Source organism: Halictus rubicundus, chromosome 13 (genome assembly GCF_050948215.1).
Source record: "Halictus rubicundus isolate RS-2024b chromosome 13, iyHalRubi1_principal, whole genome shotgun sequence".
Taxonomy (NCBI): domain Eukaryota; kingdom Metazoa; phylum Arthropoda; class Insecta; order Hymenoptera; family Halictidae; genus Halictus; species Halictus rubicundus.
The window spans coordinates 10,351,751-10,376,480 of NC_135161.1; the positions used below are offsets into that span (position 1 = coordinate 10,351,751).

The window sequence follows — 24,730 nt, forward strand, 5'->3', positions numbered from 1 at the left end:
ATGTTCGCCATAATTACACGCGACCTTTATTTCCATGTCGCAGTTTCGCCATTGCGTGCCCGACCGCGACCGTAAACAGAGCTCGCGGCTCGCGTTAAATACCCGAGGTCCGATACCCTACATTCCGGACACCCTGTACACACAATCCTCTGGCGCGCTCTCGCTCGGGGTGGGGGTAACGGCGAGGGGAGTAGGCAGGAGAGGGGCGGGAGCGAAACGGTGGGGGGTAGGAGCGAGCTACGCGACCCCAAGCTCAGTCGTCGCGCGACCCTCGTCGAGTGCGTTTGTGTCGGTGTGTTGCTCGCGACTTTTTTTTGTCGGACCTGGAGGCCAGCTGCTGCGTGTTCGACAAAAGTGCATACGCTCCGTCCGGTTGCGGCATACTACTCTGGCCGAAACTCTGCCCGGTAGAAAAAAAAAAAATCGTAGTCTGCGTGCCGCAGGATTTTCCAACGGATAACGGTGGATTCGTCGAAAAGAGAAAAACAAAGGAGAAAAGAAAAGAAAAGAAAATAAAGTGTGAACGAGACGAAAAAGGTGCGCCGAGAGGGATTCGAGAGGGGCGCGTGTTGCGCGCGTAACAGCCGCGCGCCGAACAAAGGACGGCTGCAACGTGGCGTTTCGAAACCGCGCGCGAAGCTTCCGCCCGCGGGACAATCCGGTTTTCACCTGGAGAGTCGGTTACCACGGTGAAAATCGGCAGCCTCTCACGTCGTTTCTACGGTGCACGGTCAGTGAGACATGGTACACTCGATCTACCGGGTGGACCGTGAACCAGCGACCGGTGTCGCGTTCAGTGCCGAAAATTCCCGGTAATCCAGCCCGCGGCCGATCCGATCCGAGAAATCGATCAGCCCCGGCTCGTCTGGTTCGTCGATAAGCAAGAAACAACCGGTCGCGAGTGACAGTGTCGTCGTAGTCACAGGAGATCGAGCGAACGATGGCAACGAGAGGAGGATCCAGGCAGTAGCGATCGACAGGATCGATCAACCGCGGAGCCGTCGATTCACGACGATCGGTGAAAGTAGCATTACCGAAGATCGCACAGACCTCTGCCGATCCACCATGGATAGGATTCGCGTGATCGTCGACACGGCGATCGTCGCCGCCGTTCTCGTGCTGATACTCAGCCCCGGTACGTATCCAGAAAACGGTGTGGCTGCTATACTCGCGTTTATGCGACCCCGGCGTCTTTCGCTCGCCTTGCGCGCCGGTCTCGGATTCCGCGAATGCGAGATTCCCTCGACTACCATTGCCTTTTGTCTTCGCTCACGGAGACGTAGCATAATTCAGACGTACCCGGTCGCCTCCGATCCAACGGCCTTGATCTTTGCGTCGACACTGGAGGATCACGCTTGCGTCCGGTTTCACGCAGGGTTACAATGGTCGCGGAGGAATTCCGGTCTTCCAGCGGCCGGATTATGTTCGTGCTCGGCTTCGGCGGACGATCTGCGAAATTATACCTGCTGTCGAGTAGGTTCGGATTCGGAGTTTTTGGAATTAGAACGATCTTGAAAGATTTTTCTTTGTAACGTACAATTTATTCACACCGTTTTCATCGCCCGAGCGACGCTTCGATTCGCAGCGGATTGTTGAGTAAAAATAAATTTGGTAACGTGGATGTAGTAGTTTTTAATGGCGCCTCGGTGTGCGACTCTTGGATGAGATTTGGGGTCCATTTTGGATTTTTCCTTCTGGCTAGATTTAGTTGTTGGTCACTCTATATATTTCCTGGTAGCTAGGATTAATTAGCTGTCGGTACAGTGAGTTCTCTATAAATGGCAACACGATTCTGACATATATCGGATAGGAGAAACTATTCTTGACGCCGAACGTAGGAAAAGCGAAGCTCCAGAGGCCTCTGTTGTTGTCCAGGAATACAGACCACGCTAGAATGATCTAAATTTATACAGTCTCGATGGATTTAGCCATAGAATTTAGAATTTCAACGGCTCCATTGTGACCACGTTGATCCATCTTGGATTCATCTTTGTGTCGATTTCTTGAATGGGACTGGGGTCCATCTTGATCGAAGATTACAGCCGTTTCAGTTTAATTTGGAGCCAACGCTCGAATTTTCTAGTGTGGCCGCACGTAATTACCAGATTCGATGGAAAGATCGATAAGAGTTAGAGGGATTTATCAATCCGCGAGAAGCAGGTGCGAAAAATCCAGCGAGAATGAATAGGGATTCGCGTAGGCTTGGGCCTAGCTGGCACAAATGGCTGCCATCGTCGAGAGCGCCTCGCATGAGTTGATTCGGAATTTTAAGTTTCGTAGGAACCACATTTAGCCAACTCGTTAATGAATATTGATACTGCCGTAGCGGTTCGCGAGATTTATAACGCGGTAGGATAACCGGTTTCAGTCGAATTCAGGACTCCTTTCTGTTTCCTCGAACGGAAAGTTCGTTTCGTTTTTGAGGGGGTTTTTGGAAAGACGAAAACAAAAATAAAGCAACAAACTTACCTCCAAGGTAGTTTGTTACACCGTGTATATTCTACGCTGCTGGTCGGTGCGATTAAAATCGCGATAATTTCAGTTGTTTTGCCGTGGAACCATTTATTGTTATAACTGGAAACGTCTGTTTTTGCTCTGAACAAACTTTTGTCTAAAATAGCGAGTCTGTACTGAAGTCCGGAAGCTAAGGGACTCGGTTACTGTGGGGGTAATGTGCCTGTATTAATTATACTTATTTTTGAAGCGTAATGAATGTTAGAGAAGAGATATTAAATTTTTTTCATTAAAACCAGTTGTTATATATGTGCTATATATCTTCTTTTTTTTTAATATTCATTATGCTTTAAAAGTAAGCTTAGTAAAGTATTATGCTTTAAAAATAAGCTTAGCAATTATAATTAATATAGACACGGTAATTGGTGCCCCTACAGTAATTGAGTTCCTCACCTTAATCAGATTGTTTTACACATGAAACGTTCGATTTAAAAGGCACAATTTTCTCCCGAAGAGTTTGTTCGTTAATTTAACCAGGCGTTAAAAATATCTGGTAAATATTGTATTACAAAAATGGCCACCGTTTTATTGAGATTGTCCGCAATTTTCAATATAATAAGTGCTTGGATCGGGAAATTTATTTCCCTAAATGAATTTTTATAGTTTCAATAATTGTACAATAAAATATGTGGTAGGTTTAGCGTTGAGCCAGTGTAATCTGAAAATCCTCCGGCGGGGAATTATTAGGATTGTGCAAAATTTTTGGAGCGCGAATGATTGAATCTTTGAAGCATTTTCTTCGGAAGGATTTTCGACGGATCACCGAAATTCTCTGTCGACTGGAAATTGTTTATCTTGGTTTAACGAGGAGAGCGAAAATCTGTTAGTAGAGTCGAGAGGATATGGAGGACGCGAGGCTGAGTTTCATATTTAGATGAGTCCTTACCGATTGACTAGCCCGGGGCTACGCTTCCCACAATTTCTGCTATATAACTTCGGAACAATAGTAATTCATTCACCGTGTTTTGATCAAATGCGGCATTAACGTGTTCCGTGCAGCTGCAGCAACGGCAGCATTGTGTCTACCTTCTCGGTCGAACGAAAAATGTTCGCCGTAACCAACGATGATTCATTTTGACGTAAACTCTCTGTCTAGAACGAAAATTATACATCCGAACAGGAAAACGGTACACAGTGTTTGCTCGATATATGTCAACAAGACGGGTCCTGCCAGCGACATATATCGTCCAGGAGACACTACTATTGTTTCCTCCACGCGAAGCCTGTCGATCTTCGAGATCCCTCGCGGGTTACACCCCGCGGTAGTGGGGATAGTACTGCGACTTTTATCACCCAAGTGTTTGCGACATATATCGAGAAATTACTCGGTATCGGAACAACTGGCTCTGTGAAAATTTTGTGTATAATTTAACTGGATTAACATTGATGCAGGGAACTGCATAGTCGCCGGTAGTTGATGGTCAAACGTGTTAACTTTAGAGTGCCCCCTCCCGGCCTGCTGACAACTATAGTCGACGCGAAGAACAGAAGAAAAGGGTGCATTTATTGAGGCTACCCTGATTCGTTTAACCTGTTGAACCTGTTGACACGTCGACTGATCCTGTCACCCGCATAATCACGCTTTGACGCGACGTTTCGGTGTGCTTTAACTATCTTGCACGAGATAATGCGAAAAGCAAACAAGTTTAGTGTATCGATTCGTCGCTATCTACTATTTCTGGTATGGTCGTCGCATAATCTCCCAGACCCTCCGATTGCAAAATTACATTTATACGCGTTTTGCGATAGACCGAGCGAAATAGAATCTATCAGATTTAAAGGTCACAAGAATACTATAAAAAAGGGAGATTATAATCTCATAAACCATAAGGAATATTATTTTACCTTTAGACAGTGTAGCAACAATTTATTTCAAATTTTAGAGGAACATCGGTGTCATTAATCACTGTTGATAGGAATGTCCTCTGGTATATTCTATTAATTTGTAGATTCTATGAGAGCACAAAGCTCTCGAAAGTACCTCCGAACAAAGTTCATTAACAATAAGGTTCACACGAGGAATATCTATCGAAAAGATGGGGGTCCATTCGAAGCGTAAAATGGCGCCCTTAATTCGACTTCGAGGACAAACTACACAGCAGATAGAAGTGCTAGCCTCATTAACCCTGGTTAACTAACCTGTCGTGTTCGCCATTCCATTTGTCCTGTTCTTCACAAGGAATACTATTTTCGTAGTCGAATGAAAAGAGTTTAATTATATTCGTGGCCTTAATTGACATTTTGAAAAGACAATTATCCAAACAGTCTGAAATATAAATTTTCATTTACATCAAGACCAACATTTGATTAGACGAAGCGAACGACGCTTCAGCCTAACAATTTTAAACGAAGAGCTGCACTGTACGGCGTCAACCACGTTCCTAGTAGTTCTTAGTAGTTCTTAGTAGTTCACAGTAGTTCTTAGTAGTTCACAGTAGTTCTTAATAGTTCGCAGTAGTTCTTAATAGTTCATAGTAGCGCATAGTTGTTCATAGTAGCACATAGTAGCACATAGTAGTTCATAGTAGAACATAGCAGTTTATAGTAGCGCATAGTAGTTCATAGTATTACTTGATCCCAACAATTCCGACCGAAGTGTTACAAAACGGTGCCGACAAAGTTTCTAATAGTTTCTAGTCGTCATCTAGTTCTCACAACAGGTTACTACCAACTAGGGCATCCGTTAAATAGCGTCATGGTATTAAAGAATAAATGTTTACAATCTTAGAGGATCGATACGTGTAAGATTCGATGCTGAAACGACGCTTCGGCCCAATAATTCTGAACGAAAAGTTACAAAACGGCGATGACGTAGTTTCTAGTAGTTCCTGGTAGTGCGTAGCAGTTTTTAGTAGTTCCTAGTATTACTTTGTCCCAACAATTCCGATCGAAAAGCTGCATAGCGGTGTCGGCAATGTTCTTAATAGTTCCTGGTAGTGCCTAGCAGTGCCTAGTAGTTCTTAGTAGTTCTTAGTAGTTCTTAGTAGTTCTTAGTAGCTCTTAGTAGTTCCTAGTGTTACTTCATCCCGGAAATTTCGATCAGAAAACTACAAAACAGTGTCAACCACGCTCCTAGTAGTGATTAGTAGTACCTAGTTGTGCTCAGTAGTGCCTATCAGTTATAAGAAATTCTTACTAGTTCTTAGTAGTTCCCAGTGTTACTTGATCCGAACAATTCCGATCAGAAAGCTACAAAACAGTGTCGACGACGCTCCTAGTTGTGATTAGTAGTACCTAGTTGTGCTCAGTAGTGCCTGTCATCTTTTAGCAATTCTTAGTAGTTCTTAGTAGTAGTTCCTAGTATTACTTGAGCCGAACAATTCCGATCAGAAAGCTACAAAACAGTGTCGACGACGTTCCTAGTTGTGCTTAGTAGTACCTAGTTGTGCTCAGTAGTGCCTGTCATCTTTTAGCAATTCTTAGTAGTTCTTAGTAGTTCCCAGTGTTACTTGATCCGAACAATTCCGATCAGATAGCTACAAAACAGTGTCGACGACGCTGCTAGTAGTACCTAGTAGTGCCTAGTAGTGCTTAGTAGTGCTCAGTAGTACTACTAGTGCCTAGTAGTGCTTAGTAGTGCTCAGTAGTACTACTAGTGCCTAGTAGTTCCTAGTACTGCTTCATCCCATCAATTCCAGACAGTTTCCAGTTGTTCTCCGCTTTTCACAAAATCACAATGACCAAGCGATTAACAAACGAGTTTGCGGGGTTAAGTAATAAACCGAGTGTATCTTTCGAGGATAGGTACGTGGAAGATTCGATGCCGAGGCTCCGCTCGATCCCAACAATTCCTCGGCGCAACAAAACGGTGTCGACGACGTTCCTGGTAGTTTCTAGTTGGCGTCTGGTTGTCGCGGTTTGGCCGGCCTCTCTCGTGCATCGTCGTCCTTTTAACAAACCCGTTCCAGGCCGCGGCGGAGCCCGAAGGCCTCCTTTCCCTTGGCCAATGCTAACCGTTCACGATCTTGCGTCGATCGGCCAAGTATCCGCCGTTGGTGTATCGTAACCGGGCTGTGCTGCCGCGGCGACTAGGTTCTCTCTGCCGTCGCGTTTCGCCATTTTAGGGAGATATCCGTGGCAACAGCTGTACACCATGGAAATGGGACCGGTTTTCCCCTGTATATATATATATACATACACGATCACGGAGTTAGGCGGTCTCGACGACCTTTCTCGGCGGGTGCCAAGATGGATGAGTTCAAGGTGTACCTGGGATAGAAACGGGTCGCCTCGAAGATTCCTTCACCTGGACATAATCTCGCTTCGAAGACTTGACCGAGGCTCGCGAACGGCGTGCTTCTTTCGCTGTGGTTTTTTTAGCGAAACCGCGACAGGCTCTGCAAACGATCCGTGAAAACGTTAGCTCGTGGGCGTTTTTTCGACGAAGATCGCCGGAGGAACGGTTGGAAATTTTGCACGTCCCCCGGACGAGCTCGATTTTAGCACGGACCGCCGCGAATTATGCCGCTGATTGATCGGGTGTAATTAGAGTCGCTGGGTACCGCAATTTATTTACCGACTGGAAACGTCTACGCAGGAAATTTCCTTTTTGTTGGCCGGTTAACGCAGGAACTCTGCTCTGTTGATTGCAAAATTGGTTGCCATTAGCCTGCGGGGTTTTGCGCGAAATAAAAATTCCACGGCACACACACACAGAGAGAAAGAGCGGCCGCACACATTTGACATTCACGTCTTTTCTGAATCATTTCAACCGGTTGCTGCCGGTACGGTATTTTTAAATTGCACCTACACCCGTTTTACGCGTTCACGATAAAAATGATCGAACGCGAAGGTCATTCGAAACACTCGAGTCGTTGAAAAATGCTGTCGCAACATTTCCCTGGAAAACCATTAAGAACTCAAACGAATTTCTACGCTCGCGTTGTAGCTAGCAATTTTTGGACATTTTTTATTTCGCAACGGTCTTCTAAATCCGGGTAAATTAAACTAATCCGCGGAACGAAAGATGGAATCGTATTCAAGAGGAACAAACGTCTACCTCGCTCGCGGAACTCTCGCAATTAGCGGCACCAGTTTTTATTCAACATAAAAGTCCGCAATTAAATAATTAATCGCTCCTCGATACTTCCTAACGACCGCGTTCGTCATCGCCTATTTGGCAATCGGGTTAATTGGGAACCCCCCTTTTATCTGGAAAGTTGAACGATAAATATTGGCGCTTTCTTCATCGGCTCCGTCGAAATCGAGTCGTCTCTCTCGTGCTCCGAGTGCAGCAGCATAAGCGACGGGAAGAAGGTGTCAAAGTTCGCAAAATTAGCAAAGGCCGTCGCGCAAAATAGAAATCGCGAGCGAGATTCCTATTAACAGCCCGAAACTTGTTATTCGCAGAGGGTATAAATAAAATCGAATCGGCCGTCTGGCCGCCAATCGGAAATCAATAGGACCCGTTTCCGTGGATCGTTTCGCCCGCGAAGAAAAATTCGTTTCACCGAACGGAGCGCGCGCACTGGAAACTGGTAATTTCTCTTTTCCGCGATAGCAGTCGATTTCTTACAGCGTGTCACCCCCGGTTGATTCGGCCTACAATTTTCGTTTTTGCGTTTCACGGCTTCACCGGGCGGCGGCACTCGATCCCGGAAAATCGGGGAAAATCGTGCTATCGAGCTCGAGCCGCGGATAAAAACGGAAAAATCGTCACGGTACATTAGGCGCGGCGGAGTTAACAGTTATCGAGATATTCGAAAAATAATGCCACATTTTCCCTCCCTCTCTCTCTCTCTCTCCCTCTCTCCCTTTATCGCTGCCCGAGTGCATCCAATCACGCAATCGCATCGTGACACGCCGATTAAAACCGGCGAGAGCCCGAAAACGATTGGTAACTATATTCCGGGAAAATTATGGGAGCGCTCACCGTTTTCGAATTTTCGCGACTTGTTCCCCGGATAATTGCGCGCAGGTTTATTAGATTTCTTCGATTATTCACTGGAAAACCAATCTCGAAAGTCATCCGCGTAATTTCGCATCGGAAAGCTGCTCCCTTTTTGTCTCCCGTAGATTTTTACGTTCTAATTGGAAATTGAACGCGAATTTTCTGCCACACATGCTCGCGTCGGTGGGAGGGGGTTGCCACCCCGATGTAAAACAAGTTCTCCATCAAGCTTCCTTAAACTTTCAACAACGCACCGACGATGAATTCTGGAACATCGTGTATGCCATAAATGCGTAAAATCCGCTGTGCGGGTAAGGCTGATACCGGGAACTTGCTTCGGAGACCGGGTTCAGCTTGACGTTAATAAAATAGAGAGTGCACAATCGATTTTGGGGAAATTTCAGGGTGAGCTGGTCCATAAAAAGATGTTTAGTATACAGTTTACTCGAGGCTGAATGTTAGTGCTGTAGGGGTAAAAATGGTTCTCAAAGTTGGGGGTTGAAGTCACGAGTTTTCTGATATGCTGGAAGCCGGGGGGGGGGGGGGGGAACTTCTTCAAACTTTTCTGAATGTAAAATATTTGTTTAGAAAATTTATCTGTGCGGATGCTGTGGAAGTGGTCCACAAAAAGCTGTTTAGTATACACTACACTCGAGGCTGAACGTTAGTATTGTAGGGGCGAAAATGGTTCCCGAAGTTGGGGGTGGAAGTCACGAGTTTTCTGATATGCTGGAAGCTGTGGGGAAAACTTCTTTGAACTTTTCTGACTGTAAAATCCTTGTTTAGAAAATTTATCTGTGCGGATGCTGTGGAAGTGGTCCACAAAAAGCTGTTTAGTATACACTACACTCGAGGCCGAATGTTAGTATCGTAGGGGTGAAAATGGTCCTGAAAATTAGGGCTTCGCACGCGGAGCAGCTCTTCCGATATATTTCATCGAGTCGATAACCACTGCAAATACTTTTCTATTCAGTTCTGAATCGGGAAACCATTTGCAACACATAAAGTTTTCGCATGACCTTGATGGACAAAAGCGTAATCGATTATCAATTACACCGGGGATTTGGAGGCAGGCCTGGTATATCTCGATTTTGGGTTGTCCATCGGCGTGGCTGACTTCTGAGCCGGTCGTTAGTCGAATCAGGGGTGGTACACGCGTGTTCAGCCCCCTAGATGGGCGCGGAGGGGTGCAAACCTTGCAGCCTTGAATAGGAGAGCCAGGGTCCAGGGATCTATCTCGCGGCGGGGTCATTGGTGTTTCGGAATCCGGCGAGGACCATAGCTCACCGTTAATGGCCGCGCTCTAGGGGTTGTCTATTAACGCGGAAGGGTGAAACAGAAGCGGGACGCGTCGTAAATTCGCAGGGAATGCCGGAGAATTCGCCTGGCCTCGCTCTCTCGGCCTCTCGTTCGGGGAAATATCGAACGACGCCACGCCACAGTCAAGCCGCACGAAGCCACGCCACGGAGTTAGGTCTCTCTTGCTCTCTCTTGCTCTCTCTCTCTCCATCTCTCTCGTGACGTAGGCCCCTGCCACAGGTGTCTCCTCGCAGAACGACGCGTTAGGGTCTCTGTATACTTGCCGGAGCCGGCGTTAGTATGAATACTACCGCGTTTTCCTGCTTCATATTAGCCGGGACCGTCGCTGGCAACCTGAGAAGGCGCTCGAGATGCTCGCAACAAAAGCTAAGACCCGCACACAGCGGGGGTTCGCTACCTAACTCTCGAACAGTTTACTCCCCTCTACACCCCGGGGATGCCTATGCATCCGCTGAGAGCTGGGCAAGCCGTTGGGCATCCGTTTTCGGCCGCCCGACACGGGTCGCCGGCACCGGCGGCCGCCAACTGGCAGAGGCCGCGTGGCATCGGCCGCCGGTGCCACCACAGCATCCGCCTCACAATCCATGTTCGAAGTAGAGAAAAGAATATTGTTCATCTGAGTTGTAATGTTAAGAAGTAATGGTTCAAACTATAATCTAATTTAACGATGGAACGATGACAATCAGCTTCACAAATCAATTTTAGCATAGTTAAATTATATCTTATATCTTATAAGTGATTATATAAGTCAAAACTCCGGAGAACAAGTTTAAAATGATTAGAATTCATTGGTTTGCAAGGTGTGTTCGAAAGCTGGTGGAAATAGTGGAAAATTGGAAAAGTGGAAATATACGTATAACATTTGGTTCGCAAGCATCCACGGTTGTAAATCTTAGTACGCTAACGGTGTACAAGGTTCCGCATGTGCTGCATTCGGCTGGCTTAAAAATTACGAAAGTGCTGGGTACAATCGGAAGGATTTTTGATTTATGACGTCCATGGTCGGTAGGTCGTCGACAGGGATTTTCATACCTGGCCTTGGTCGCGTGCTTGTCGCGTCGTACGTAAGGTCTTACGACGCAACCCAAAAAAAACCATTTTAATGTCGCCATTCTTTCAGTGCCACCATTTTTGGGGAGTCTATCGTTAGATCTGCCTATGCTCATCTCCGCCGCGCCCGCAGACCCAGTAGCTTGGCTTCGACGTCACACGCTACATAGTATATGTGACCGCTGTAGCCAATATCTCGACTATAGCCGAAAGTACGTGTGAAACGAGGCCTGTCCCTTGCACTCTGATCCAATCGGCCGCGCATTCGTACCTATGCTCTGACCAACGAGACCGAGGCAATGAAGCACCCAGCGTGCGTCCTTTGCTAATTGTCTTGCAAGGGTAACTTCAACTCTGTCGCACTCGAGCGCTTATGTTTACGTCTACTGTCTCGTCTCATTGGACAAGATATAGATACGCCATCGCATTCCTGCCCGGGAACCTTGCATCTAATCATCTTTAAGTCATTATGGACAAGAATTCAGAAGTTTTCCATGTACATTTTTTCGTGTCGTAAGACAAAACGATGCAATTTATGTGGAATTAATTCTTCTTATTCTACAAATTATCATGTGATTGAGTCCTGAGGATTTCTTCCACTTTCACTTGGACCACAACATATTTCAATGTCATCAAAATTCGAGACATAGTCCCCCAAAAATGATCGAATTCACAAGGCATGATCCCCTTCCTAACGTGGATACTTCCTTAAAAAAAAACAACTATTCTCGTTTTTACAATATATGTACAATTTAGGTTAATATATAAGGATGTGTGATGCTGTTTCACGAAGAGGCAGGTACGGTTCCTATTTCCATAATGTTGTAGAGGAGGGATACCGATAGTTTACCTAAGGAGCTGTAGAGCCCCGAGAAACCTTTTTTTTTTTTGTGCCACGCACAGCAGGGAACTGTCAACGCGGTCTCGAAAGGCCATCTGGTAATGATCAGCCGCTTGCTCGGCCGACGGGCAACGGCGGCCGGTGGGATCGCTCTAACGCCGGGACGGCGGCGCCCGTTTTACGACAGATAATCGGTAACACGGCATTTGGACCTATAGTCCCCACGTAAAACCCTCCGGTCCCGGCAAGTATACAGAGACCCTTAAACGCTCGGCCAGAGACGAGAAGCCCGCTTTCCGGCCTCTTCTTCCACCTATACCGTGCAAAAGCCGTTTTGCGAAACCGTTGCGATATTCCGAAACCTCTACCGGCGACGTCCGAATGAATATTCAGATTTTTCTTTTCGCCCCTAACCGCACGCACACAGCGCCGAAAGTGACTACACGCAGCCAAAGACACAGCAGCGAGATGGTCGAATTTATTTTGGTTTCGTTACGGTCTTAACGAAATTGAATTTATTCAGATTTTATATGGACGCCGTTTGATCGCAGTGGGCGATGAAATTAAGCATACATGTATTCTTCACTGTCTAGCTCGAGTAATTTGATTACCCTCTGTATACGCGTTGCTCGCAGTTCCAGTTCTCCTTTTTGGTCTGTTGATGGCGGCACTTGCGGCGAGATTAAATATTAAAATAACTTGGCTTTATGCATTTATGGCGTAAACATGAAAGCCACAAAAATTAAAGGGCATTGGGCAGGATTTAAGGATGTTTTTACATTGCGCTTGGTTTTTGAGGAATCAAAGGACATTGGAGATTCTGATTTAAGGATATTTTTACCTTGCTTTCGATTTTTTTTTAATGAAAAGACTAATTGAAGAATATTTTTACATTGCTCTTGATTTTTAAGCAATGACAGGATATTGGAAATCATAATTTCAGGATATTTTGACATCTTTCGATTTTTAAAGAATGCAAGGACATTGGAAATCCTAATTTAAGGATATTTTTACATTGCTCTCGATTTTTAAAGATTGACAGGCCATTGGAAATCCTAATTTAAGTATATCTTTACCTTGCTGTCGATTTTTAAAGAGTGCAAGGACAATGGAAATCCTAATTTAAGGACATTTTTACCTGGCTTTCAATTTTTTTAAATGAAAGGACATTGAAAATCCTAATTTAAGGACATTCTTACCTCGCTTTCGATTTTAAAAAAATGAAAGGACATTGTTAATCCTGATTCAAGGATATTTTTACACTGCTCTCGATTTTTGAAGAATGAAAGGACATTGGAAATCCTAATTTAAGGACATTCTTACCTTGCTTTCGATTTTAAAAAAATGAAAGGACATTGTTAATCCCGATTTAAGGATATTTTTACACTGCTCTCGATTTTTAAAGAATGAAAGGACATTGTTAATCCTGATTCAAGGATATTTTTACACTGCTCTCGATTTTTAAAGATTGAAAGGACATTGTTAATCCTAATTTAAGGACATTCTTACCTCGCTTTCGATTTTTAAAAAATGAAAGGACATTGTTAATCCCGATTTGAGGATATTTTTACACTGCTCTCGATTTTTAAAGAATGAAAGGACATTGTTAATCCTGATTTAAGAACATTTTCAAATTCAAAGTGGAAATACACTTTGTTTAGACTTCGGCTTCGGCTTCGGCTGGAAATTGCCTAGGACAATGTTTATTCTCAGATGTCTAACAACAACAACAACATGATGCCTAAACGATTTCAAATAGAACAGATATTTACGTTTCATGAATTGGTACTTGTTTGTAAACATCAGATCATGTCGACCTCCGAATTCAAGAGCACATTCTTCAGTGGCGAAACGTATGCAACCCCATGTAGAATTGTCCATAGAATTGGTATGATTGTAAAAACCTGTTTTTCGATCTGCGCACATTTAACGCGTCAATCCTACCCCGCGTATTCAGCGAACCTAGAATGCATCGTGAAAGGAAACTATAGAGCGCGGTGCTATACAGAGTGTGGCAAAGAATCTGGCGACGCTACAGGTGTGCGAGTGTACAGGGTGATTTTGGTTATTCGAATAAAATGCGGGAAAATTTTTGGCACGATCGTATACCGACCATGTAAAGTCGAATAATCTTCGTTCGAAACGTTTCCGGAGACTTTTCGCGTGCATCGAAAGTTACAACGGTTCTAATTGGTCATATATCGCGGGTGGTGTTAAAGTGTCGTTGCTTACGTCACTGGCATGTGTTGCGACGCGTTATACGGGCGTTTCGAGCCGCCATAACTTCGGCGGCTACATGCGAGATATTGAAAAATGGTTTAAACAAAGGTTGCACCGTTTTTTTTGGGGGGGGGGGAGGGGGGGATTACACGGATGTATAAAAATCGGGCTCGTATTTTATCCAGAAAATCGGAGTTGCATCGTGTGTTTTGCGCGCTTGGGGTTTCGAGCGGCTCCGGTTTGTTCACAGTTTAAAGACCGTTGACGCGTTGTTTCGTCCATCCTGGATAAACACGTCCTACAATATCGAACAGCTGTACGGCAATCTTTATTTTACAATTTTTCCGTGTCCCGTATTTTGTCAGTCGATAAATTACTTCCGGGATTTTCGCAGTCGCCGCCGCGGCGGCAGTCAAAGTGTTAATGGATTGCCGAGTATCGGCTCGCAGCAGTTCAACGGACTAGCGCGAATAAAAGGAAAACGAGTTTTTATCATAAAGGCGTTCAGGGCGCGAGCGCGAAACTTTGCTGGGTCGCGGTTTTTAGCGAACGTCCACGCAAACGCTCGATTAAACTCTCTGCTACGGCGTTCTCGCAATTTTTGCCGAAGAAACGCCATTAGTCAAGGTTGCGTAGACACCCTTTAGGCGGCGGTCTAAGCCCCGCGACGACCTCGAAAGGACTTTACTCGAAAATCCTCTTAAACGTATAGAGAACTACGGCTGTTATACCAAGGATTAAAATAATCTAAACTATCCTGTACTTGTCCGCCGTTGCAAGTTTCCCCGAACGATTCTCACGTACGACGATTTGCAAACCTCCCGTCTAGACGATCCTCAAAGCCCCCCAGGAACGACAATTTGTCTTCTCGCAACAACATTAACACCCGGACACGCCTAAACCCTTTTTGAAAACAGTAAGACGCCTTTAGTGCACTGAATCTGTGGGGGTCACTGAAAGCGATAACTTTAATTTATAAAAATAATGCAAAACATTTATTTGGGACTTTCAGCGAATTTTACCGTAATATAGATCCCAAGAAATCAGAATTTGTCTGTTTTACAAATTTTCTCTGCGATTCCTCGCAATCTCAAAAGTCGCAGAGGACCCCAGGTCCGCCATCTTGTGGACTTTCGTGGTTCCAGTGTCCGTGCGCGAATGTATTTTTTCCTTTCAAAATTAAGGGTCCCAGGCAAAATTTGGCTGCACCAAGCCAAAGACTGCGACTTCCCGTATTAATCATAGCAAAAACCGAGCTCATGCTCGCCTGTGCCAAGCGCATCAGAATCCTCAAAGCCCCCAGGAACGACAATTTGTCTTCTCGCAACAACATTAACACCCGGACACGCCTAAACCCTTTTCAAAAACAGTAAGACGCCTTTGGTGCACTGAATCTATGGGGGTCACTGAAAGCGATAACTAATTTATAAAAATAATGCAAAACATTTATTTGAGACTTTCAGTGAATTTGACCGTAATATAGATCCTAAGAAATCAGAATTTGTCTGTTCTACAAATTTTCTCTGCGATGCCTCGCAATCCCAAAAATCGCAGAGGACCCCAGGTCCGCCATCTTGTGGACTTTCGTGGTTCCAGTGTCCGTGCGCGAATGTATTTTTTCCTTTCAAAATTAAGGGTCCCAGGCAAAATTTGGCTGCACCAAGCCAAAGACTGCGACTTCCCGTATTAATCATAGCAAAAACCGAGCTCATGCTCGCCTGTGCCAAGCGCATCAGAATCCTCAAAGCCCCCAGGAACGACAATTTGTCTTCTCGCAACAACATTAACACCCGGACACGCCTAAACCCTTTTCAAAAACAGTAAGACGCCTTTGGTGCACTGAATCTATGGGGGTCACTGAAAGCGATAACTAATTTATAAAAATAATACAAAACATTTATTTAGGACTTCCAGCGAAGTTTACCCTAATATAAATCCCAAGAAATCAGAATTTGTCTGTTCTACAAATTTTCTCTGCGATGCCTCGCAATCCCAAAAATCGCAGAGGACCCCAGGTCCGCCATCTTGTGTCCGTCAATTTATTTTTCCCTTTAAAAATTGAGGGTCCCAGGCAAAATTTGGCTGCGCCAAGCCAAACACTGCTTCCCGTGTTAATGGTGACAAAAACCGAGCTCGTGCTAGCCGGTGCCAAACGCATTCCCGAAAAAGCGCAGCGTAAATTTAAAATTCACATTCCCCGGTTCGCGTTTCCTGCATGGTTCTCGCTCGACTAAAACGTTTCTCGGAACAAAGCCGAGCGCTGCAGCGGCGAGGGCACCCGCGTTCCACGAAGACAGTAGTCCCACGGAACAATGGCAAGGGGGCAGAGAAGCCTCATGGGGGACCAATGGGACCGAGAAAAGAGAGGAGCCTCATTCTTCCTCGAAGCAGCGGCCGCAGAAAGAAGCAGCGTTTTCTCCAGCTTTTCTCAAGCAATTATGCCCGGGGTTCTCGCAACAGTACCTCGATACCATTTCGGGGCGCACGTACCCCCTCGTCCTCCCCGAGCCGCCATAATTAACGAAACAGGGGCGAGGGGAGGGGGGATTCAAAGGTTTCGTGGGACGGCACGCGAACGCAAGAAAGCGGTATCGAAAAGTAAACAAGGTGGCAATAGTATGCCAGGGAGAAGGTTACCGGGGGCAGAGGGGAGTGGGGGCGACAGTGTAAACCCCGATAGGTCGTTGTGTGTGTGGGGTGGGCGGGGGGGGGGGGCAAGAGGGGAAACAGGGGATAGCAGAGGAGAAAGAGCCGGATGGATTTATAGAGAGACAAGCGGACGTAAATATAGACTCGTGCATAGGTATGGCAGAGGCGGTGAGGGGAGGGGGGCTCTTGAGCACGTAAGGTGAGACACAAAGGTTCGATGGAGAGGGACGAAGAAACGAGCAGAGAGAGAGAGAGAGAGAGAGAGGGAAAGAGAGAGAGAATTGTATAGGAGAAGGGGAACACAACGATCCCTTGAAGCCCCGAGCCTCTGATCCGAGAGTGGGGAGGTTGATTCCAGGTGCGAGAGGGGGCGGAGGGGGCCAGGAAGAAAGAGAGGTCTCGCGATATCGGCGTTCGAGAAGTCAAACCGGTGGCTTTACCGTTATACGACCCAATGACGAGACGTTCGTCGTCGACTACGTCGACCGTTTCGACCACGAAGAACTGAATTTATCCGTGGCGAGAGAGACGTCTCCTCGGAAACGGGTCTCGTCGGATGACGTTGTCCCAAGTCCTTGGGACAGCTACGAACCGAGCAATGGAGAAAGCGACGTGAGTCCATCCGTGAAACCACGAAGTATTCGTAATTGTTGTGGAACTGTTCTACAATGCTCGAATTGTGCTTAGCGATTATCTATTAATTATTAGAATCTAGCTTAGGTATACTAGATTCGTGTTCGGACTTGTGAGCACATTGGACGTGCTCGTGTTTACGAAGTCGGCGGTCTGCAAGTTTAGCAGGCTACTCTCGAGGTCGTACCTCTTTCTTTTGAGGAATAGGGGTATTCCACTTAATGGTCTTGCCATGGGAAAGGTGAGGGCGCATTCTGTGCGTCACCATTTATCTCGAGACCCTAGAGGAATAAAGAACTCGTTGGATCACATTAATTTGCGCGAGTTCATAACCCACGATCATTCCTCACAAACTATGTCGTGCATCGTGGTTGCTGGAAATAGGTTAGGTCTGGATCCCTTGTTAACGCCAGGATTACCTGTCAAAACGACGGGTTCTAATATTGTTAATTCACGATTACCGAGGTTGCAAAGATCTGTGAGCAATTATTCAACAAATTTATTTGTTTGGGTATATGTTTTAAAAATGGCTGGAAATTCAGATATATTTTCGTTATTTTCGTAAAATTACTAGAGTCACCAGTAAACCTGGTGTTAAGGGATGACTAATTTTCCTAGTATCTAAAGTGTTTCTCTTCTAGGCCTGAAGCGTCCACCTTTTAGGCCTGAAGTGTCTCCCTTCTAGGCCCCAAGTGCCCACATTCTAGGCCTTAAGTGTCCCTCCCCTAGGCCTCAAGTGTCTCTCTTCTAGACCTCGGGTATCTCTCTTCTAGATCTCAAATGTTTCTCTTCTAGGCCTTAAGTGTCCACCTTCTAGGCCTTAAATGTCGCTCTCCTAGGCCCTACGACTACGAAGACCCAGCTAACCTAGAAACGTTTCAAAATCTGCAGTGTCCTAACCTATACTTACTATAGGGGGATGTCCACCTTGCGACATCCTCAAGACTCCACGTTGCTGCCTCTTCTGCAACGCCACGACAATCACCCAGCAATCTTAGAACCGTTTCAAAGTCTGCATTTCAAAATCAGCTTCAAGACCTTACCTAACCCCCCAAACTTGAGAGAACAGCTAATTTGTTATTGAGATATCGAATCTCAACGTTTATGGGAAAAATGACTGCAATTTACAACAGAATGACTAAATTGAACTAAGAATGCCACTCTATAATTCCGAGCTTTTAAAATTTATTGAAATACCAAAAAAAAAAAAAAAAAATATCTGCCCCCAGTCCGATTGACAGGAAATAATTTCCACTAATTCGTGCTACCTTAAGTGTCCACCCGGCTGTCCCTTTTATTCCCTACGACTACGGAAAAGGCTACCCGGCGTAGAACCGTTTGAAAGTCTGCAGTTCCTCGCAGGTGATGGGACGCACCTGGCCGCGTCCGCGTTGTTGCCCCGGTCTTTGTGTTCCCGGGAATCGTATATCCGGGCATTTGAAATATTTAACGCCAGTCGTCGCGTCGGTCAGGTGACCCGAATGCATCGCGCTCCGGTTTCGTTATCTCCGGCCGTCCGCTTCATCGGCAGCTCGTACAGGTCGTCAGAGATAACGGCAATTGGAGCGCAAACGGAACACAACGAAACGCTCTCTCTCGATAATCGATGTTACCGATGGCGCTTCCGATTTCGATCGGGTCACGCTCGGCCCGGCTGCTGCGGATAATGCTCTGTACCTAGAATTGTAAGGAGACGGGGATGACACCCTGCGGACCTGTCCGAGGGGAGACCCGCTGTTAACAATGCCCGATTGCTACCCGAATGTTAGACCCTGCTGTACCGTGCTGCTCGGTAGAAAAACAATCGAGTACGTCATCGACGTCTAGACTATCAATTAACACAAGTATTAATTTTATACTTCGAACGAGATTCGTCTATTCCGTTGACGAGATCAGCGTTGTTAATAGCAATTTATGGACACCTGATAATCGAGTTTGTACCCTGCACTGTGGACTAATTTATCGCAGTACAGTTTTTCTCTATATATGTCGTCAAGGCCTGGATGATAAATGTCGTGGAATTACCCCCACTACCGCGGGGTAGACCTCGCGAGGCCACGGACGCCGAGGAGTGTAAACATAACACGGGTTATGTCTCCTGGACGATACATGTCAATGACAAGACCCGTGTTGTTGACATATATCGAGAAAAAGGGTTTTCCCTTGCTTTCTAATTTATTTTACGGCCACAGTGATTGGGCTGCGGATTTTTTCGAATAATAGAAATTGTTTGAATCTCTTGCAAGCAACAGTGACCCCATAGGAATTTACTATTATTTTTCTTTAATAATTTCAGCCGGTCGAAAACAATATATTGAGACTCCTCGAATCTTTTAAGCTTCTTACTGTTGCAAATTGTAGCCACCCTTTTTTTCCGTAAATGCATAAAATCCGCAGTGAAAATCCACATCCGAATTTTATGCATTTATGACAAAAATTAATGCTGGTAGAAACAGTTGTATTGTGCTGTTTCCTAGATCAGTGATCGACAAGGAAACTGACCATTCGTTTCTCGAAAAATTTGGTTGTTAATCATTTTTTCCTCAATATTATTAACACTTTGACTGCCCAACTAGAAACCTGAAAAATTCCATCAAATCAAAGTAAGTTATTTAACGAAATAAAAATAGAAAAAAATTAAATGTATGATATTGAGAAGTTCCCCAACTTTCTTGCATTTCACAGATCCTACTTAAATTTGGTACAATGAATACATTAACCCAAAACTTCATTTTGAAACCTGGACAAATAATTCCGTCACCCACATACGGTTCACATGGCAGTCAACGTGTTAACCTTTATTCCTCGATAATTCTTAATGAGCTCGTCGTTGTCTATTTGGCGCAACGAATTGTAATGAGCTTTCAATCTTCCAGCATAAAGATACAAAAACGAATGCACCTAATTTTGAAAACTGAACAATCGAGAGAATCGATCGCCGCGCACAAAGTAGGAACATAAAACAACAGGGGAAACGAAGGAACGCTCCGAACTGACTTTTTCGGGACGATTGGTACAATTTGGACCATGATACTGCTTTCCATAACTTGTTGTCGCCTCGGTGCCAACTCTCGAGCTCCCGACGATAGGTAATATAGTTCTCGAAGTTGTCTTTGCGTCGCTGTACTCCCCCTGAAAGTCGCAATTGGTCCTTAGAAACGGCGCGTTGCAAGCGTTGCAAGCTTCTCCGATCCTCAATCTCTGATAGGTAAATCTATCTTCCTCTCTCATACATATTTAAAATAAAGATTTATGGGTGTGAAATTGCACCTTGTAGAACGGCGACGGGCTAAGAATATCCTCGGAGGCATCCTTCCGCGTCTGCCGAGCGAATGCGTATCCCGTTTTTCACTGTCACGCGAGAGACGTATGATTTGATTTTTCTGTGATTACGCGGTCTGATGTTCAGCGATAATGATTGAACCTCTCCTCGGTCGTCGATATTGTGGAACAGCGTATCTCTGTGCGAAGGGTGCATTATCGAAATACCGGTGTATGCATGCATGCATGCATGTGCGTTACCAGAAACGATGTGGCAGCTGCTCCGACCAACGGCAACGGTGATGCTCCCTTCCTTCGAGGAGCAACGTTATTTTCGAGCATATTTTCCGAATAAATATTTCCCTTACGCATGCGAACACTGTGCTTGAAAACACCACTCGCAAAATTGTTTGCCATAGGTCCGCGGAGCTATTTGATCGAACGTGTTTTTCAGCGGTCGCGCCGAATGTTATCTGCGGAAATGCGCGATTGCGGGCACAAAGATATATATTTTCAAAACTGTACAAAATCGTGTACATCCAACAACCATTACCGGACGGGTCTCTGGACAAAATCAAATATTGTTCAGTTGCAAAATAATTCCAAAATACTGCTCTCAACTCCGCAAGGAAGTGTGCAGTTAGAGATAGACCTAGTTATCCCCGCCCCAAGGTAGTGGGGATAATTCCGCGACACTTATCATCAAGGTGTTCGCGACATATATAGAGAAATCACTGCATTCAGGAAATACCCGAATCTGGCCATTAACTGGGTCAATATTAACAGTAGGTTTACGCAGCGCTAAAAATGACCAGTTTACATTACTTTATAGAAATAACATGAACGTATCTGTCAAAATTTGTAGCCATTTCTTTAAATAATCTATGCCCGCAGAAATCAATTTGTTAAATAATTCCTCACGGATACATCTTTCAGAATCTCAATATGAATAGTATCATAAAATAAATAGTACAAAATAGAAATAAATAGTAGATTCTAATATTTTTAATTTACGATTTATTTTGTGATTGTAATGATTAGAAATTCTTGATCGTTCAGATTTTCATAGACAAAAGAAAAGATCAACTATACAACGAAATAGAATTTTATTTCCGTTGAAGGCAATTAATAACTAGACTGCGGATTTTAGAATGAGAATTAGAGAATGAGTAGTTGCAATTTGAAGCAACGAAGAGGTTAAAAATATTTAAGAATACTATCGTGTCGGCTTGTTAACATTATTAAAAGAAAAAAAGAATTTTTATTTGGCCCCCGTTAAATGTAAACAAGGCAAACAATTTTTATTCTGCATAAAGATCCGCAGTCTATTAATAACATATTTATTAGACTCTGTTCAGAATCATCGCCACGAGTCTGACTCGACATTGCAGGGCAAGGGGTCAACGGAATCTTTAATTAACAATTTAATTCGTCAATTTCGAGCACATTCCTCGCAACTGAGAATATCAAGGTTCACTTCTACGAACCATTTTTATGGGGGTGTAGGAAAGAACCTCCACCTGTGAGTAACGAATCTATGTCCTCCGAACCTTCAGATCCTTCTGTTCCAAATTGCAACCTCCCTCTTCGTCAAAAGAGCCCGGGCTCCGCCCAGTCCTGCAACCTGATCGTCAAAAGATTTCCGGGAGCATCTGCGGGTCTCTAGTAAAAAAGAAAAAAAGGTCAGCTGGGAAAGAGCGCTACGCCGGCAAAAACCGGAAGTCCGGGTCGCGGCGGCGGATGAGAACTAGCTCCGGTGGAAAGTGTCGTTTTTCTAACGTCCCGCCTGATTTTCTGTTTTCCAGCGGCGGCGCAGGGTCGGTTGGAGGAGACGCAGATGGACACGCACGAGGGGTCCACGGTGCAGCTGCAGTGCCGATTCTCCCCGCCCCGGGAGAACGTGACGTGTTTCTGGCTGACGCACACGAACGACAACCACGACAACGCGGCGGTGGAGAACAGGGAGCTGTCGCCGCAGTACAAGGTGTTCATGAACCTGGAGGAGGGCCGGTACGACCTGCAGATCAGGAACGTGTCGTACGAGCGGGACAACGGGAAGTACGAGTGCCGCGTGAAGGCGAACGGCGCGGGCATCGACCTGCACCGGAAGTTCATCACGTTGACGGTGTTGCGAGCACCCGGACCGCCGTCGATTTCGCCGACCTCGGCCATGGCGACCGAAGGTCAGAAGTTGGAGCTCCAGTGCAACACGAACGGCGGCAGTCCTGAACCGGAAGTCAGGTGGTACCGGGGCAACGAGACCGCGTTGTTGCACTCCGGTAGGACGTTGATGATGGAGCCGAGGAAAGAGGACGACAGAGCGACGTTCCGTTGCGTGGTGAGGAACAGGGCGATGAGAGACGGGGAGACCCTGAACGCGACGGTTACACTGGACGTGAACTATTTCCCGAGAGTGTCGGTCGGCCCGGAGAATCCGCTCAAGGTTGAGGTCAATGGCCCCGCGAATCTCGAGTGCAGAGTCGACTCGAAACCTGCCGTGAACGAGGTGCGCTGGTGGAGGGATGGTAATTTCGTTGGCACCAATTTGACGCACACCATCAAGAGCGTCACGGTGCAGGACTCTGGGAAGTACACCTGCAAGGCTGACAACAATCTCGGTAAGAAGGGCGAAAGCTCGCTGATCTTGGACGTGCTGTACCCGCCCACGGTCTCCATCGAAGGTGACCCCATCAGGATAGTGCAAGTCGAGGACACTGTCACGGTCCACTGCAACGTCACCGCGAATCCACCGCCGACGGTGATCGAGTGGCTGCGAGATGGCAGACCGGACTTCCGGCAGACCAAGTCCATCCTTCGTTTGAATCGCGTCACCGCCGAGCACGCCGGGAACTACACTTGCAAGGCCGTGAACATTATTCATCCGTCCGGCGGAGATCGTAGGAACTATTCCGCGACCGCCAAGGTCACCGTCAGAGTCAGGCACAAGCCCGGCCCTGCCAGAGTCACGCCAGACTCCCCGGTCGCTGTCGAAGGGTCCAAGGTGATTCTGACCTGCATGGCGAACCCGGCCGGTTATCCCGAGCCCAGGTACAAATGGTGGAAGGAGGGCGAGTCGGGAGCGATTTTAATGACGTCCGACAACACCGGGCCGAAGTACGAGATCGATTTCGTGCATCTCGGCAGCGAGGGCACGTACAAGTGCCACGCCACCAACGAGATCGGCCACGGCGAGGCTGCCTCCGTTAACCTGACTGTTCATCAGCCCCCGAAGATACTCACCAAGCTGCAGCCCCACGTTACCAGAAAGTGAGTAGATTACCGTCTCTCGCTCGGTCGCTTGCGTGTGCCGCCTTTGCCTTCGGAAAACTAGATCAATATGGTCCAATTTCGTAAAAGGAACGCACGCCGCCCGAAGGCTGCTGCGTCTGTGTACGGTGTGCTCCGGGGGAACAGCGGAAATTTTAGGATTGCCGTAATGTCTTGGCGAAAGAGCGGCGCGCGATATTTCTCGAACATCTAGCCCCGTCATCAACGCAACGCTTGACGGGTTCAGAACATTTTTCAATTATTCTTTGTCGAAGTTTCGTCAACGTGTTCTTCGCGTTTTTCCGGTTAAAATGAGTCCAAACACGGTATAGTTCGGAGCACGCCACGTACGTCTTCTTCGTTTGTTTTTTCACCCTGTATCCAGGGTGAAAATTTAAGGGGCGATTCTCCGCGACAATATAAGGCGAAAATGAAGAGTAAGAAAATTGTGATTTCGGCTTAATTTTTCAGTTATTAACGATTATAATTCCGCCTGACATGAGGCCACCCGCTGTACGCGTTGCTTACGTCATAATGCACGCGACGCCAGATTGCGTTCTGTCGGCCGGGTTGCAGCATTTCAGGCGGGATTTTAAATTGATTATAACTAAACAACGAAGCCGAAATCGCAATTTTCTTACTCTTCATTGTCGTCTTGTATTGTCGCGGAGAACCGCCCCTCGCATTTTCTGCCACCTGTAGTCATTGCAGTGTATAAAATACTGTGACGCCAGGACTACCGACCCCTAAACGAGACTGACTCCTTCGTCGTAATAACAGGATTAGATATATTCAGATTTCATTTGTGGAAACATATACTTGAATAAAAAAGAGAGTATAGTAAAAAATTTCACCGGAAAACATTTCGACAACATCACGAATTGCGGAAGTGAAAATCCGAAATTTGTCGCTTCGACGGGGCTCGGTAGTTCTAGTGTCAAAGTGGCACACCACTGGGGTGGCAACGTTACCGGGGTCTCTGGTTTCAATCGGCGAAATTCGAGGTGTCTTAAATTAAATGAGAACGCGTTCGACCATCTAGTAAAAACTGAACCATCCCTGAAGCCCATTGAACCCGACGCTTT

The 24,730-nt window shown here is 46.0% G+C and overlaps 1 protein-coding gene across 1 annotated transcript in view; it reads left to right on the forward strand.

Moving 5' to 3' along the window:
* Nucleotides 1-241: 241 nt before the first annotated feature.
* Ed (hemicentin protein echinoid) overlaps nt 242-24,730 on the forward strand; it is a 33,825-nt gene continuing 9,336 nt past the window's right edge. Inside the window, exons 1-2 of the mRNA XM_076798880.1 lie at nt 242-1,135; nt 22,184-23,645. Of these exons, the coding sequence (XP_076654995.1) occupies nt 1,066-1,135; nt 22,184-23,645 (1,532 nt within the window). The 5' untranslated portion in view covers nt 242-1,065. The remainder of the gene's footprint in view (nt 1,136-22,183; nt 23,646-24,730) is intronic.